Raw genomic sequence first — 19,118 nt, forward strand, 5'->3', positions numbered from 1 at the left:
TGAGGGGTCCAGACTGCAAGAGAGCACAGGCCGGGCTGAGGGACCCCCCCCCCAAGTGCACAAATTTTTGTGCACCGGGCCTCTAGTATACTTTATAATCTTTAAAGAATAAAATAATTGCACATTTTAATTGTGAAATTATGAAATATAATTTTATATTAATATGCTAAAGTAACAAAGATGACATTTCCAGTCTCTATAAATTAAAGAACAGCTCCAAAAACTTTTCATTTCATAGCCTCTAAAAGTTCTCAAGTATGTAAAAAATCCAATGGTACACTGTTCTCAACTCTCTGTTATAAGCACAAGGAGAAAACCAAAGGGAGAATCCAACTTCTTAAATGACATGACAAAACAAATTCTTAACCTATACAGATGTTTGCGTTGACTAACTTTATAGTATTGAATGCAACAATTAACACATTAATGAAATCCAACTCACCATCTATTATCTTAGGTGATAAAAAAAAAAAAAAGAGAAAAGAGCATGTCATATAGGAAGAATACTTCTGACTTGCATTTTGTTTCACATATTGTCACTAATAATTTAAGTAAATATTCTTGCTTTCCAGTACTCAAAATACATTCCAAACTCCAACGTTAGCTAGCATCTTATTAAGCCCGATTTTATGAACAAAAAACAGGATGAAGGAGGTAAGTGAAATTCCTGAGAATATCACAATGAGATACAATTTTATACTCACTAGACTGACACATACAAACAATGCCAAGTTTTGGGGAAGGACCAGGCATAGGGAAGGGTTAACTCAGCAGGTCAGGGTTGCTTAAACTTTGCACAATCCTAAGAAAGGTCTGTCTTCAGGACTGGAGCTTGACCAGCTCCTGAGGGGTGAGCTCTGAGCCTTTGGAATATGCGGCCTAGTAAGAGTGAGTCCCTGGGCCATGCTGAACCAGTTTGATCAGATGGTTTATGCTAAGGATGTGACGTACGGAGAAGTCTTTTTGCTCTGAGGGGATGGAGTCTGAGTGGCTGAGGTAAATCACACAGGAGCTGCTTGCTTACATGACTGACTTCCAATAAAAAGCCTGGACACCAAGGCTCAGGAGGGCTTCCCTGGCTGGCAACATTTTACAGATTCCATCCTGGTTTCTCATGAATTTCACTCTGTATGCCTTTCCCCCTAGCTGATTTTAACTTGTATATTTCACTATAAAAAACCACAACCATGAGCACAACAGCTTTGCTGAGTTCTGTGAATTCTTCTAGAGAATTATGGAGCCTGGGGTGATACTGGAAAACCCCAATCCAACCATAGGTCAGTGAGAACTCTGTAACCACTGATGAATGTTATATTGGCTTAACCCATTTGAAAATTATTTAGCATTATGTGAAGTTTAGCATTAGTATATTCCATAACTCAGCCATTTTACTTCTAAGTACACAACCTAGAAATATCCTTGCTGTGTGACTCTGGACACATGAACAAGAACGGAAACTGGAAACAAACCCAGATGTCCACTAATAAGAATTAGATAAATTCACATAATGGACTATTACAGAACTATTATATAAATGAGTGAACTACAGCTATAAATAATATAAATTAATGCTAGAAATATAACATTGTGCAATCCCCCAAAAAATACAGTATATTACAATTTTATGAATATCAAAACAAGCAAACCAAATAGTTTTTAGCCACGTATTTATTATTTTTTAAATTTAATTAATATTTAAATGGTTTAGTATTTTTTAAAGAAAAATGGTACAGAAATGAAAACCAATCATTTTCTTTAAGTTATTACATCTTGGGGAAGCAAGAGGGTTGGGATGAAAGAATAACAAACATAGATTTAAGTTACTGGTAATGCCCCGATTTAGAGGTTGCATGACAGCTAGTCTTCAAAATGGCCCCAGTGATTCCCCATCTCCTCTTATTCACCCCTTCCCACAATGTACCAGGATTGCTCTCTGTGACCACTAGAATAGGGCACTTCTGAAATTAAAAGATACTGCAACTTCTGTCTGATGGCTGTTTCTCTTTTTCAAATTATTAGCTCTGGGGGACGTCAGCTGCCCTACCAAGAGTAGTCCTATGGAGAAAACCACATTATGAGAAACTGAGGCCTCCTGCTAACTGTCATGTGCATGTATGAGCTTGGAAGTGGATGCTCTGACCCAGACAAGATTTCAAAGGACCAGAGTCCCAGAAAATATCTTCATTAAATATCATTACAGAAAACATCTTCATTAAACCCCAAAACTTCCCAGCTAAGCCACTGAAAACTCCTGATCCCAGAAACTGTGGGAGATAATAAATGTTTATTGTTTTAGTCTACTAAATGTTGGAATAATTTATCACAGAACAGTAAATAACTAATATAACTTGGGAAGTTAGTTCATGGCTATTCATTCTAGGACAGTGATGACGAACCTTTTGAGCTCGGCGTGTCAGCATTTTGAAAAACCCTAACTTAACTCTGGTGCCGTGTCACATATAGAAATTTTTTGATATTTGCAACCATAGTAAAACAAAGATTTATATTTTTGATATTTATTTTATATATTTAAATGCCATTTAACAAAGAAAAATCAACCAAAAAAATGAGTTCGCGTGTCACCTCTGACACACGTGTCATAGGTTCGCCATCACTGTTCTAGGATTATGTTTTATTTCATGTAAGAAACATGTAAGTTACATACATTTCTTTCCATTTATCAAATATATTTCAAATAGAAAAAAACTGCAAATGTCTGCACACATTACTTATAACATCTGGTTTTTTAACAAATAATTCTTATAATAGCCTGTAAGTGGATATTTCAGAGGGAGAGAAGAAATATCTGTGCAAAATTAATTTTCAGCTTTTTCTAAGCTATTAAAAAAGGTAATAAAAACCAAAATAGGGTTGCAAGATAATGACATAGAAAGATCTTTAACTCACTTCCTCCCACTAACACACCAAATATACCCTACACACAGAGAAATTTCTCCTGAAGAGACACTTGGGGCTGACTGAGCAGCTTCTGCACAACAAATGGCATAGGGACCAGACAGAGAAGGGTAGGCGATACGGAGACGTGGTAATGAGGGGACCCATCCCCAACACAGTGGCCTGCAATAGGAATATCACTGAGCGGCCCGCATGCAGACCACCTGCCCTGGGGCACAGCGAGAAAACAGCAGTCTAAAGGGCACCTAGCCTATATGTGAGGAAATCCATTTACAAACCCTAGAGTGCCTGCCACAGGGGTGGGGAATGCTGGAACTCTCTCCAGGATCAGAGGTAGCAAAGAGCATCATTTTTATGTTACCCCCTCCACCTTAATAGCAGGGGTGAGAGCACAGTGCAGGCACTCTAGCTGGCCTGCCATGGCCATTCCATGTCCCTGAGTCCCTGGCTCATGCCAGCACCAACCATCCCCCAAAGGTGGCTCCAGTGAAGAGTGTCCTGGGACCCCCCAAACCTGCATGCAATCCAACTGCCCTGCCAGGGTAGAACTGGTGAGTCATACCCTAGGTCACCCCCAGCCCATGCCTCCTCCATATCTATCTGTCCCACCAAGGCAGCACCAGCAGTACATACCCTAGCTCCAGCCATTCTGCCAAGACAACCAAAACACAGTGCCCCCCAGGACCTCCAGGCCCACACCCATGGTAGCTCCAGCCATCCCACCAAGGCAGCCCCAGCATGGCAGTGCCCCAGGACACTCCAACCCACACCTGCTCCAGCTCCAGTCATTCCACCAAAATGGCCTTGACAGAGCATGTCCTGGGATGCCTCAGAACTACGCCTGTTCCAGTTCTAGCCAGCCTGCCAAAACCACCTGGCACACACAATCAATACGCTCCTATGCAAGGCTGCTCCTTCAAGACTGGAAGAAGTGGCTGTGTTGCCTAATTCATAGAAACAAATACAGAAAGTCAAACAAAATGGGGAGATATAGAAATACACTCCAAACAAAAGAACAAAATAAAACAGAAACACTAATTAAACAAACATAAGTAATTTACCTGATAAAAAGTTCAAAGTAATAGTCATAAAGATACTCACTGAACTCAGGAGAAGAATGAAAGAACACAGGGAGAACTTCAACAAAGGAAAAAAACACACACACAAGAAAAAAGCAATCAGAGCAGAAGAATGTAACTGAAATAAAAAGTAAACTAGAGGGAATTAACAACAGAGTGGTTGGTATGGAAGAACAGATCAGCAATCTAAAAGACATAATAGTGGAAATCATTCCATCAGAGCATCAAAAAGAAAAAAAATAATAAAGATAGTTTAAGGGACCTCTAGAACAACATCAAGCATACTAACACTCACATTATAGGGATCCCAGAAGTGGGCAAGAGAAAGGGGAAGAAAACTCATTTGAAGAAATAGTCGTTGAAAACTTCCCTAATCTGGAGAAGAAAACAGACATCCGGGTTCAGAGAGTCCTAAACAACATGAACCTAAAGAAATCTATTCCAAGACATCTACACTAATAAAAGAGAAATATGTAAATTGTTTGTCACTCTGCTATGCCCACCAGCCAATCAGGATGAGTATGCAAATTAACCCAACAAAGATGGTGGGTTAATTTGCATACGCAGGCACAGAGCAAAGACTGAAGGCTCTGGCTGGAGTGAAGACTGAAGACTGAAGAGGCTTGGCTTCTCTGCTGCGGTCGCAGCGGAGAAGCCAAGCCTCACTGTGGACAGAGGGGAGAAGCCAAGCCTCGCTGCGGCCGGAAAGGAGAAGCCTAACCTCAAGGCTTGGCTTCTCTGCTGTGGCTGGACCAAAGGCCTGGGTCCCGGGTGCCGGAGGAAAACCGGTGCCGGCAGCAAGGGGAAGGAAGGCCTATTGTGTGAATCTTCGTGCAATGGGCCTCTAGTTTATAATAAAGATGGTAAAAGTTAAAAGACAGAGAGAGAATTTTAGAGGTAGCAAGAGAAAACTGACTTGTCACATTCAAGGGAAACCCCATAAGACTATCAACTGATTTTTCAGTAGAAACTTTATAGGCCAGAAGGGATATTTAAAATGATGACAAGGAAAAACTTACATCCCAGAATATGCTATGGGGCAAGGTTATCAATCAGAATTGGAGGAGTGTTTCCCAGAGAAGCTAAAACTAAAGAAGTTCATCACCACTAAACCAATAAGGAAGCACTGTCCTTAAACGACATATTATATCAGATGGCCTTAATAGATATTATAGAACCTTTCATCCCAATACTGCAGAATACAGTCTTTTCAAATACAAATGGGACATTCTCCAGGATATGTCACATTTGGCCACAAAACAAGTCTTAAATTAAAGAATACTGAAATCATATCAAGTGCCTTTTCTGACAACAGCATGGAACTAGAAATCAATTACAAGAAAAATCTAGAAAAAATACAAACACATGGAGACTAAACAACATGCTACTAAACAACCAATAGTTCAATGGTCTATTAATTATTTTTTAAAATTATTATTATTATAAAACAGTAAGAATGCTATTACCACATTCTGTAAAAAATATATTTATGTATTATGTATATATTTATATATTTATGTATATATCTACGCAGAGAAAAAGAATGAAAGTGTGTCTCAGTGTGGTAGAATTATGGCTCATTTTTTAATCCTTCTCTTGTGCTTTCCTAAAATTTTTGTAATGAACACACATTATACATAATGCTATTTTAAACTATAGGAAAATAATTTTTTAACTATTCAGAAAATTAAATACTTTTGCAAAGCTCACTTCACACAGATTTGTGGGTAACAGCACTGAAAAATCTAAGCTACTTACCTTCAGGCATGACAGTCTTGGTCATCCGTGATCCAGCAGTAGGGGCAATAGTATTACAATGAATGTTGTTTTTCTGGCCTTCAATTGCAAGAGTATTTGCAAGGCCCAGAAGACCCAGCTTTGCAGCACTATAATTTGCCTGGCCAAAGTTGCCATATATTCCTGAAGCCGATGAAGTCATAATTATCCTAAAAGGAAAATCAATCCCCCAATATCATCTTTGCTATGATTTTATAATGCTACAACTGTATGTCTTTTGTTCTTTTCAGTACTATTACACCTGTCAAAAACAACTCTGTATATTGCCATTAGATTCTTACAATCATGATTCATATACCTAAAACAATATTAATAATAAAATTAATCTCGGCCCTGGACAGGTAGCTGAGTTGGTTAGAGCACCATCCTAATATGCTAAGGTTGCCCCAGTCAGGGCACATATAAGAAACAACCAATGAATGCATAAATAAGTCAAACAGCAAAACAATGTTTCTCTCTCTCTCTCTCTCTCTCTCTCTCTCTCTCTCTCTCTCACTGTTTCTCTCTCTCCTTCCTTCCTTCCCTTTCACTATCTAAAATCAATAAATAAAATTAAAAATAAATGATAATGATAATAATAATAATAAAAATAATCTCTCAAACTTCAACTATAAGATTTAACTGTTTTAAAAAGAATCCCTGTTTAGAACCAAATAAATTCAATTATAAGAATGTTCATTCATTATCTATTAAAAACAACAATAAATATTTATAAACATAAAATAAACTGGCAATACATATGTTAAAATTTTAGTAAGAAATATTAGATAAAGCAGTTCTAATTCTTCAGTACTCACCACTTTGACCCTCTCCCTTTCTGGATAACATTAAATGCCTCATATTAAAACAATGCCATCTCATCATCTCACCCAATCTGACACATTTACTAGCTCTACCACGTTCTGAGTACTCACAGAGATGCAACTATGAGAGTTGTAGAGTTCCTAAACAGTTTATAAAGACTATCTCATGTCTCACAAGTACCAACTAACAGGAAACAGCCACTCATTTCTCCCGAGTTAGTCACTGGATACACAAAATGATATTTTGGTTAGAGAATAAAGTACAGGTAAGTCCTGAATGTTTACATGGCTAAAATATCAGCACAGCAGAAAAATCATTAATAATGAAAAGTAGGAAGTGAAAAAAATACATAAAGCTGTCCAGCTCAGCTAATCTATAACTAAATGATCAATTTAATGAGAGGGTATGTGCCAAAACTACACCTAAAAAGCCCACACATATATGACGATGTTTTCCTCAATATCAAAGCAATTATCATTCCCTCTACACAAGAACCCACACACATTTCTAATCCCCCTGGAAAGCATATGCAACTCTACCTTCCAAATTTCTGTTTCTTCATGTGATCCCATGCTGCCCGGGTCACTTGGAATGAGCCCCGCAAATGAACTTTATGGATTAAATCTAAAACAAGAAATTATTTTTAGTATATATTTTGTCAAAAATTCCAATAGATGTCTCAGAATCAACATAAGCAATGATTTACTTATAAACTCATTTTAAACCTAGCATTCAAAATCAAGTGAGTAAATATTTTTGCCTTTGTTCCAGTTAGGAAAAACCAATCATACCTGTTTTGCCTATCACTTATAAAATTACTGAAACCCTGTACATATCTAAATACAATGACATCTAGTGAGCGAGAAGGCAGTCCTCCACTACCACAAATTATGCAGTCTAATTTCCCACATTTGGGAAAATCGCAGGGGTCAGCATCTGCAGAATGCAATGGATAAGGCTCCCCCTGGGAAAAACACCTTGGTGATCATGGTATTTCCCATGACAGGTAAGTATGGTACAATGCCATCTTTAATTTATGCCTACTTTATATAAAAAATCACTAACTTTACATATATAGTTGGGACTCGACACAAACATTAGTTAAAGCATAATCACAAACCACACAGTTCATCATTAAGAAATGTTTACAAAATGCTCAGTATATATCCCTATTTTTCCCAGGGTTTATAAATGAGTTAGAGAGAATTGGGGGGTTGGGGGGTAGAAAATGAGAGAAAAGAGGGAGGGCAGAGGAAGTGAGAAAGAATGCTAATCTAATGAATAGACAACCTGGGGAATGGTTCAGATAGACAAAAACCTGTAGATTTAATTTTTAACTCAATTTATTTAGATATAATTTGATATTTTAATTATTAAGTTTTTAACCATTCTTACTTATTTTTGTTTCAATCTGGGGGTCTCATCAAATGTTTTCATGTATATGTTAGAAGAATAATGTAAGAGTGAAAAAAAGAAACTTAAAGGGGGTAGGGAGGTAGTAGTTAGGATGGTGAGCTGAGGATGAAACCAGAGGAGGAAACATCCCAGTTCAACAAGAGCTGAAAAGAAAGTGCCAACATAAACCCCCTTTGCCAACAAATCTTATCTTCGCTTCTTTTTTACTCCAATTCCTATAAGGGAAGAGGAAACTAAAAGCCCTTCTTTGCTTCACTCTAAGTCACAAAGATATATTTTGCTTCTTCTAACAGAATTTGTGGCCATATTCCTCAGGAGCACACACTACAAATGATGAGAGAATTCATCTCAGTTATCATGCCTGTCACTGTCTCAGCCACCACTGCTTGTTTTAGTTCTGATAGCCAATGAAAGCAAGGGCAAAGAAGAGTGAACAGAAAAACATTTTTTTCCTAACTGATTTGTTCATTATCTAAACTCAATCTTTCCTAATGGAAAATTTTCCTACTTATTAGAAGCTTCAAACTTACATCTAGGTTTTCCCACCCATTACTAAGATTTCCATCATTTTTAGTGCCCCGGGCTACCTTCCATATCCTGCTCTTGCTCTTGAAATAAGAATCACACAGCCAGAGAAGCATGTTGCAGGCTGTTAGAAAGAGTTAATACTGCTAGGAAATGCTGACAACCTCTCAAGGGAAAAACAAATCAACAGGCACAAAATCCTTTTGAATAACTTCTGACAATTGATTTAAATTTTTTAAAATTTCTCAAATGTTTAAAAAAATCAGCTATTTCCAAGTGTTCATCATTTTCAGTTATAAAGCTTATGCATTACTTACATTAGCAGAAGTAGATAAAAGCAAGTTTTTTCTTAAATGTAGAAATTTATCAAATATTAAAAGGCTAAATGGACAGGTATACTAGTATTCCAGAGACATATATTAAAAACAACTTACCCCAGTCTTCATCACTTATTCTACTAAAGGAACGGTCCCTCAGAATTCTAAAAAATTGATATTATATTGGTTAGTGTGCAGAAGAAGTATATAGTTAAAAATAAAAAAACTTTGTATGCACATTACTAAAAATGAAAAAAATAAATACTCACCCAGCATTGTTAACCACAACATCTGCAATATAAAAAGATCCAGGTCACAAATATATAAGCAAGCATATTAATTGGTAAAGAGTGCTATCAGAACAAAACTTTATACGTAAAGAAAAAAAAATCTATTCACAAAACCACAGCCAGTATCACGTTGAATCAGGGCTTTGCTCTCAAACTTACATATCTAAATATTTCCACCTCTACATTCTGCCGAAATTATATCATCTTATTTATATAATTAGCTATTGCACAACTCAGGTTCTTAGGATTCAGGGGTAACCACAAGCCATTCCTCATTTAACCACAAAATTCACTCAGAAAGTTAAAAACTGAAAAGGTTTTTCCTTGCCACTCAAAAATCAAAAGCCCAGAAAGAAAACCAATACTTTAAACAATAAAGAATTTTAAAAATCTTAACACATAATTGTATTAGTATTCCTCTTATGAAAAGAAATCATACAATTTAAAGTGAACCACCATCATGTAACTATTTTCACCTATGACTTCCCACCTTTGTGGTCTTGATCCCTCTGTCACTATATGTGAACATGTCTCTTATGAGCTCAACCAAACATGACTAGAAAAACAAATATGCTTGACAGGAAAAACAAAGGAGTAAGTTCAAATTACAAAAAAAAATAATATTTTCCAGATTGTAAACATATTGGGCTAGTTTGCAATAATGTTTCTCTCTAGAATTCAATAATCAACCTCTAGTTTTTACTAAAAACTAGAGGCCCTCGGCCTGGCCAGCAATCGGGGCCCATTGGGGCTGGGCCAGCCGGGCGGGGGGAGGGCCACGGAGGTTGACTAGCCGGGCCAGGGGAAGGGGCCGAGGGAGGTTGGCCACCGCCCGCCCCCCATCAGGGCCGATTGGGGCTGGCCGGCCATGGGGAGGAACCAGGGGAGGTTGGCTGTGGGAGTGCACTGACCACCAGGGAGCAGCTCCTGCATTGAGCATCTGCCTCCTGGTGGTCAGTGAGGATCATAGCGACTGGAAAGGCTTTTATATATATAGACTAGAGGCCCGATGCACAAAATTCGTGCAAGGGACTCAGCCCTCACAGCTTCAGCCCTCACAGCTTCGGCTTCATCCGGAAGGTCGTCTGGAAGGTCGTTTGGCTGTCCGGTCTAATTAGCATATTACACTTTTATTATTATAGATGTGTGGAACTAAACCAGGAAGATTATCTAGAGAACGGTTGACTAAATGACATATTGGAAATGCTTCTTTAAAAATGAGATTTTTTATTATATAGTTGACTACTGAACAACAGGGGTTTGAAATGCATGGGTCCACTTATATGTATTTTTATTTTCATAAATATATCAGAAAAATTTTTAGAGATTTGCAATGATGTGAAAAACTTGCAGACAAACCACAAACTCTAGAAATATTTTTTCAAAACTTAAGAAAAATTATGTATGTCATGAATACATAAAATATATGTAGATACCAGTAGTCTATTTTATCATTTATTATCATAAAATATATACAAGTCTACTACAAAAAGTTAAAGTTTATAAAAACGTGCAAACACAGATCATATGTGGTACCATTCACAGTAGAGAAAAGTAAACAATTGTAAGGATGCACAATTAAATAAATGCATAAAGTTAACTGTATTATATACAGTACTATTGTGATAATTTTCTAGCCACCTTGCAATGAGACCAAGTGTTGCAAGTATCCAATTAAAATGCCATGTGAACCTTATGCAGTTTGGCTCAGTGGATAGAACATCAGTCAGCAGACTGAAGGGTCCTGGGTTTGATTCCTGTCAAGGACACATACTTTGGTTGCAGGCTCGATTCCCCTGGCCCTGATCAGGGTGTGTGTGGGAGACAACCAAGAGCTGTGTCTCTCTCACATCGATGTTTCTCTCTCTCTCTGCCTCTCCCCCTCCCTTCCGCTCTCTCTAAAAATCAATGAGAAAATATCCTCGGGAGAGGATTACCAAAAACAAATGCCATGTGATGCTAATCGCTCCTCATGAGAAGTTCCTCTCTTCAGCAAATTGTGTATAGCAGCAAAAAATAATGTTTTCATTTTTTGGTGCAATATGAAGTGCCACTCACTAGTGGTGCTGGAAATGCTCCCAAGCAGCAGCGAAAAGTCATGACATTATAAGAAAAAGTTGAGCCAGTTCTCTTACATCAACTGCCTAAGAGCCTTGCTGTAAAAAGCAACAACCTCTCCTCTTCCTGTCCGCAAAGCAGCAACCACATGTGAGTGCATCTCCATCCACGTTGGCCAGGCTGGTGTCCAGATGGGCAATGCCTGCTAGGAGCTCTACTAGAACAGGTTGGGACTGTAACATGACCAGATGCCAAGTGACAAGCAGGCGTTCTCCATTTACTCAGCCCCCCAGGTTTCCACAGCTGAAGTTAGCCCTACTCCTCCATCCTCATCACCCACACCACCCTAGAGCACTATGCCTTCATGGTTGACAATGAGAACATCTACATCTCTTGTAGAAAACTTGATATTGAGCGCCCAACCTATACTAACCAGAATAGGGTAATAGGTCAAATTGTGTCTTCCATCACTAAATCCCTCAGATTTTTTAAAAAATATATTTTTATTGATTTCAGAGAGGAAGCGAGAGGGAGAGAGAGATAGAAACATCAATGATGAGAGTGAATCATTGATTGACTGCTTCCTGCACACACATCCCCCTGCTGGGGATCGAATCCACAACCCAGGCACATGCCCTGACTGAGAATCGAACCATGACCTCCTGGTTGATAGGTCGATGCTCAACCACTGAGCCATGACGGTCAGGCATGCTTCCCGATGATTTGATGGACCCCTGAATGTTGATCTGGCAGAACTCCAGACCAACCCAATGCACTATCCTTGCATCCACTTCCCTCTGGCCACTTATGCCCGAAATCTCTGCTGAGAAAGCCCATCAAGAACAGCCGTCTGTGGCAGAGATCACCAATGTGTGCTTTGAGCCAGCCATCCAGGTGGTGAAATGTGACCCTCACCACGGTAAATACATGGCTTGCTGCCTGTTGTACAGAGGTGACATGATTCCCAGAGATGTCAGTGCTGCCACTGCCACCATCAAGACGAAGCTGATCATCCAGTGTGTGGACTGGTGCCCCACTCGCTTCAAAGTTGGCATTAATTACCAGCCTCCCACTGTGGTATCAGGTGGAAACCTGGCCAACGTACAGCGAGCTGTGTTCACGCTGAGCAATACCACAGGTACTGCTGAGGCCTGGGTCGCCTGGACAAGTTTGACCTGATGTATGCCAAGCGTGCCTTTGTTCACTGGTACGTGCGTGGGTGAGGGCATGGAGGAAGGAGAGCTTTCTGAGGCCCATGAGGACATGGCTGCCTTTGAGAGGGATTATGAGAAGGTTGGTGTGGATTCTGTTGAAGGAGAGGGTGAGGAAGAAGGAGAAGAATAAAGTTAAAATGTCACAACAGTGCTGCTTTTACAGGGAAGCTTATTCTATTTTTTTAATTTCTTTATTAATTAAGGTATTACATATATATCCTTATCCGACCATAACCCCCCCGCCCCCGACCTCCCCAACTCATGCCCTCACCCCCCTGTTGTCTGTGTCCATTAGTTAGGCTTATATGCGTGCATATAAGTCCTCTGGTTGATCCTTCCCCCTTACCTCCACCCTCCCCTACCTTCCCTCTGGGGTTTGGCAGTCTGATCGATGCTTCTCTGTCTCTGGATCTGTTTTTAAACTTTGAAAAGTTATGGTCTGTTCAGTTGTTGGATGTAGCAGTGCATACTCTCATATACAATAACTGGCCTAGGCTTTAAAAAACACGAAGCTTTGTTGCAGTCCCAACCTGTCCATTTCTCTGATGGGTTTGAAAAAAGTATTCCTTGTCTTAAATTTAAAAAAAAAAAAGTTGAATTACTTAACATGTACCATAGATTGAGAGCTCTAACTGGGGTTGCCTGCATTTCTAGATAAATGAATCCAGCATAAAGACCATTATAAACAAAAAAAGAAATTCATGAAGCCATCACTGCAGCTACACCCACAGTCATGAAAACTTTGTGCTTTTCGTGAATATCTTTTTATCTCGTATTGAAATGCAGCTTTTATGGGAGTGCAGGATTGCTGTGAGAAAGGCATGGCTACAGACACTAATGTGACTTGAGAAAAAGCAAACTCATTATATGACAACTTAAAGCAAATGGATGGTAAAGGACCTAAAGCTCAAGAATTTAATGGCAAAGGATGGTCTGGTAATTTTAGAAAGAGGTTTGGCTTAAAAATGTCAAGATAATATGGGAAGCAACTTCTGCCAACCAACAGGCAGCAGACAAGTTCCCAGACACAAGTAAGAAAATCGCTGAGAAGAAAGGGTATCTGCCTGAACAGGTTTTTAATGCAAATGAAAGTGCTCTATTCTGGAAAAAATAAATGCCACAAATGACATTTTTTAGTAAGGAAAAGAGCACCACGATTTGAGGCAGGAAGGGGTAGCTAACTCTACTATTTTGTTCAAATGCAGTCAGGCATCAGGACTGCCCTTCCCTATAAAACTGCTAAACCCCATGCCTTGTTAGTATCATAAAAGCAAAGAAACATCACCTATTCTTCCAAAAGCATCCAGTGCTGTCTTCACAAGCTTCTCTCCTGCTTCCACTGAATCTGAGGAAAGGGAAATTAGTACAAAACTTCAGTAGTATCTCTCAAAATGATTTCTAACCTCTTTTTTTAAAATTTTTATTTATTTTAGAGCAGCGGTTCTCAACCTGTGGGTCGCGACCCCTTTGGCGGTCGAACGACCCTTTCACAGGGGTCGCTTAAGACCATCCTGCATATCAGATATTTACATTACGATTCATAACAGTAGCAAAATTACAGTTATGAAGTAGCAACGAAAATAATTTTATGGTTGGGTCACAACATGAGGAACTGTATTTAAAGGGCCAGAAGGTTGAGAACCACTGTTTTAGAGAGAGAAAAGAAAGGGGGAGGGGGAAGGAAAGAGGGAGGGAGAAAAGAAGGTGCACATTTAAATTGAAAAAGCATGTTCAACACTATATACTACATGTGGAAAATAAACCTGTTTTTTAATACTAAACACAAGCAATAAAGCTTGGCAAAAATAGTAGTTTCATTGTTTTCTGCTAATCAGCTGAGGGGAAGGGCTCATATCCCCAGAGTTGTGTGTCAAATGGTCAGCTGTCAACTCACTGTCACCACTGCCTCTTTCTGTATTCTCTGCAATCACAGGGGAGGATCCAGGAAACACAGTCCCTTTCCTAGGTCACATATAGTCCTGAGTTAGCTATGTCAAAAAGAGATAATCATCTAAAGCATATCATCTAAAGCATGGAAAAGTAGAAGCCTACAGAGGCAGGCAATCACGTGAGGAGAAGTAAAACCAACAGCACATCTACCACCTGCTGCAGGCTGAGATGGTCATGGACAGTTTCCCTGACATGCACTTCCTCAACCCTTCCAATGGCTATGTTAGCCTCTAATTCTCTGTATTGAAACCCTCACACCTGGAAAACCTAAAGGGGCTTTGGTTTTTCTAGCTGAATTCTGATTGACACAGGTTGCATATCAAAACTAGGGCGGGAGTGGGGGAGGGTCTGGAATTTTTATCTTTATAAAATAGGTTTTTAAAACACCAAAATTTAAATTAAAAAAAAAAAAAGGTGAAGACAGTTTTCTAGACCCTTATGTGGAAAGAAGATACTAAAATGTCTGTTTCATTATTCCTTTAAACTCTCAAAATAAATCATATCCTATTTCTTTTCCTCTGAAATTTCCAAATGAAGTCACTGGTAATCTAATTTAATCCCTGGCCCATATAAACAATTTAATTTGCAGAAAAATTAGTAAGTGCTAGCTTTTTAAAGTAAAGCTATTTAAGAAGTTTCCTTACAAATACTATTAGACTCAATACATCAAATGTAAAGATTGTATTTGCTGTTTTTCTTGTGGCTTCACTTTAATGCCTAACTTTGACACAAGTATTTATAAAGATAAGAAGTTACATATAGCAAGATTACTTGTGAATAATGGAATATAGAGGTTGAGTACAGAAAGGGGGCATTTCACTTCTTACTTGATATTACTTTTTCTAAATTTTTAAACAATTTCAAAAGAAAAATGTAATGTTATTCTATAGAAATACATAAGACCTTTTAGCTAAAACAGGTCTTTTAAGAACAAGAACATATTCATATACACATCTACAACAATTTATTGATTATATCATGTGCTCATTAATAAAAAAATTAAGTAAGCAATAGAAAAGGTAGACATAAAATAATCTATATCAAAAGAGTTAAAAATTCTCACATATGATAGAAAATATGTAGCCAAATAACTTTGTCTGACTTAGATAAAATCTAATTTCATAATTACACTGGAATGCAGAGATATTTGCTCAATGATTATCAATGTGTGCAATAGCATTAGCTGTAGGAAACATTTAAAAATAGTCTAATTCTCTCAAATACCATACCATAGTTGGCCACTGCCTTTCCACCTTTCCTTCTTATTTCTTCAACAACCTTATCGGCAGCTAAGGAGCCTTTACCAACTCCCTTGAAGTCCCCTCCTAAATCATTCACTGCAATGCAAAAACAAACAAACATGGAATCATTTCTAGACTTTCAAAGTATTGAGTTGAAATAAAATTATTAGTATATTTCTTTAGTCATCTGCCCAATTACATCCTATCTTACCCCCATCTTACTGAACACACCATGAGGTATATTCAAAACATGCCTCTCTTTTTGTTTTTAAATACAGACATGAAAAGGCAATAAAAATATTTAAACAGGTTTGTCATAAAATTGTAATTGTATAATCCTTTTGTTTTTTAAAAAAAGAAAAAGAACATGATTTAACCCACTTTTAGCAAAAAAGAAAGAATAGGGAAAAACTAAAGATCACTTTTAGAATAAATATACAATGACATTTGTTTATTTCTGGGATTTTCCATTTAATAGTTTCGGATGGTGTTTGACAGCATGTAACTGAAACTGTAGGAAGTAAACCCATGAAAAAAGGGAACTAATGTACACTTAAAAATTTGTTAAGAGGGTAGACCTCATATCAAGTGTTCTTACCATAGTTTAAAAAGAAAGGTTAAAAATACATTATGAAATATCTTCTCTATGTGAAGAAAGCCTTTGTTTACAGAAATGGTGATAAAGAACAAACATGATATTAAACTATTAGAGAAGCAACTTAATAAGTTTTCATATATATACTATGCCATAATCTATGATGAAGCAAATAAAACTATTAAAAAAATCAAAATTACATACAGAACTAATTTATACCATGTTCAGTCACTAATTTATGACTCCGTCTTTATATCTTTAACTGACCACACTTACCAGATAACATCTGCCTATATCCAATTACATAGATATAAATGTTAATTGAGCATTTACTATTTGCAAGGAAATCTACAGAAGAACAAGAGATGAATAAGAATGGTACATCTTAAAGCGTTTATAATCTATGAATACCATAATGCAACATAAATTTAGCATAAAGTAAATAAAGGCCAACATAACTAAATAATAAGGCCAGATAAAGTAAATTTACACAATAATTTAAGGTAAAATTTATGAAATAACATGCAAAAACTAACGAAAAGATACATAGATCAATGCCAAATATTAAAAAAAAAACACAGAATTTAAGAAAAATACTTGGGACAAAAAATTAATGTGCATTGCAAAATGATCTGTAAGATTTCTTAGGAATATAATAAAAAAATATTAAACAGTTAACCGCCACGATATTTTGAATTTAATTTAAAAAAGTCCACCGCTTGCATCTATAGACACTTATGGTGTACAAATGGTTAAATAATAAATGGCATGATGGCATATACTAAATTTTAAAGTATTTTAATATTAGTTGATGATTACCACATCTGAAAAAAAAGAAAATACTTTTTCTTCTGAAGAATGGTTTAGTTTTGTTTGCTTTTTGTAGCTTGGAATGAGAGTGGCAAGTGGTGTTGGGTGGTAAAGATAATACAGCGAAAAAGCAAATGCCTATCCACACTTAAAATTAGCTAAATAAATGTGTTTTTAATTAACTTTTTTTTAAGGGAATATGTTTTTCAAAATGTGGACTCGGACATATTTTTTCTAACAATATAGACTTACCATTCTTACTGCATGTAAAAAATAATAAAACCACGAGCACAAAATAATAAAAAGAGGCTTACATTATCCCTCAAGAGATTTAAAGAAAGCAGTAGTAAGATTCAAGACTAAATTCCTATTAATTGTTCATTTCCATGCAAATGACCGAAAACAACTAGCAAAAAATATCAAGATTTTAAGACATGAAGCTAACAGTCTTTTAAGAGCCTTTTTAACTAAGCAAGGGAAAGTTCAAAAGCAAATTGGCAAATGCGATATTTAAAGAATTGTTCAATTGTGCAATGAAACACCACCCCCAAGTGGAAATTGGTCAAAGTGCAACCACACAGGTAAGCATTGAGACCAATAATGTGCAGTGAAACAGTATCAGAACAGATTTATTCAAGATAAGTCTCTACATTTGAGAGCATTAAATTAGCACTGACCTCATTCAGTCATCCCACTGTCACCAGAGCTAAATTACACAACCCTAACTAGAAAAGCTGGTTACATGCTGAAGAGCTTGAATAGAAACAATATTAAGATTTTTTTGCAACTGTTCACAAGAGAAATCTATCCATATGTGTGACACTGTTATCACTTAAATTTATGGCTAAAATAATAATAATAATAATGATTTTTTAAAAATACCATTATCACCTTATACTGGTATGTGTCTACTTGGCATTTTCAAAGAACCATTATGTACACTGCTGCATTTGCTCTCCACACAGCTTTTTAGGAGGTTAGCATGAAGAGTTGTTCCTCCTTTCACGGGTGAGGAAAGTTCAGGAAAGGTTAGGCAACTTGCCCTAGGCTCCAAGGCTGCATGAAATAGCAATATCCAGACCAGAACTCTGACCTACTACAATGCTACTCTGCTCTTCTAATGCTGTAAGCAAGTTTCTTTTATCCTGAAAAGAAGGTAATTATTTCCACTAAAAAGAAATCTTATTTGTTTGGGGAAGCTATAGAGGAAATGATAAATCAACCACCTCACTCAAACAAATAGCTTTAAAATAGGTAGTAAAAATGATAAGATGATGATAGTTAAGGACAGTATTTTCAATTGAAACCATCAAAATATCCCAAAATGTGATATATTTGTAAATTTTCATTTATATTTCTTACTGTTTTGCTTGTTTAAGTCACATTTTTTGGAGTGTTTATCCTTCTTACAGATTTTTAAGTGTACTTTATTTATAAAATATTTTAATTACATGCTATATGTGTTGCAAATCATAAATTACTTTATTAAAATGTTGAGAGAGGTAATATCTGAACATTAATATTACTTGATGGTTTCACTTTACTGCTTCAATTTATTATAGTAGTTCCTTCTTTTTTTGCTGTAGCTCAATGCGGCTACATTATCAAGAGGAATAATATTAAATGCTTTATATTTGAAAAGTGCTTTATAACTATCTTTACACATATTCACGTTCATATATTTATTCAATTCAAGGGTTTGTCAACAAATGAGTTATATCTATTACCAATGGCATATCTATAAACTATTTTTATTTCCAAAGTGTTGGGGGCCAGATGTAAGCTGGCAAGGTCCTTGCACCTGAAGGGGCTAGCAAGGCTGGGACCCTTACCCACACAGTTTTCCCACACTTGTTTGGATGGCGGTTATCAGTAGAATAAGAGCAACCTTTGTAGAATGAGGACAGCCTTTCATGGCTTACCTAGAAGTCTGTAACTATTTACTGAGATATGCTGTACTGAGAACTTGTCCTTCTGCTGTGTCCCTCCCTTAGAGATTAAGAGGAACAAAGAATACATTCCTCTTGACAGACCTCCTATTCAGTGTGTTATGTATAAATAGGATTGTGTGACTAATAAAGTTGCTTCAGTTCCTCGAGAACTGGA

At 37.1% G+C, this 19,118-nt stretch overlaps 1 protein-coding gene and 2 pseudogenes across 1 annotated transcript in view; 1 reads left to right on the top strand and 2 right to left on the bottom strand.

Annotated features, from left to right (window-relative positions):
- Positions 1 to 19,118, bottom strand: part of HSD17B4 (hydroxysteroid 17-beta dehydrogenase 4) — a 71,422-nt gene that overhangs the window by 46,308 nt on the left and 5,996 nt on the right. The window contains exons 2-7 of the mRNA XM_006081110.3: positions 15,596 to 15,703; positions 13,702 to 13,761; positions 9,124 to 9,145; positions 8,972 to 9,018; positions 7,136 to 7,220; positions 5,754 to 5,941 (exon numbers count right to left, since the gene is read on the bottom strand). Of these exons, the coding sequence (XP_006081172.1) occupies positions 5,754 to 5,941; positions 7,136 to 7,158 (211 nt within the window). The 5' untranslated portion in view covers positions 7,159 to 7,220; positions 8,972 to 9,018; positions 9,124 to 9,145; positions 13,702 to 13,761; positions 15,596 to 15,703. The remainder of the gene's footprint in view (positions 1 to 5,753; positions 5,942 to 7,135; positions 7,221 to 8,971; positions 9,019 to 9,123; positions 9,146 to 13,701; positions 13,762 to 15,595; positions 15,704 to 19,118) is intronic.
- LOC111825602 lies at positions 7,459 to 7,610 on the bottom strand (annotated as a pseudogene).
- On the top strand, positions 11,567 to 12,606 carry LOC102425376 (annotated as a pseudogene).

Source organism: Myotis lucifugus, unplaced genomic scaffold, assembly GCF_000147115.1.
Source record: "Myotis lucifugus unplaced genomic scaffold, Myoluc2.0 scaffold_0, whole genome shotgun sequence".
NCBI classification, from domain to species: Eukaryota; Metazoa; Chordata; class Mammalia; order Chiroptera; family Vespertilionidae; genus Myotis; species Myotis lucifugus.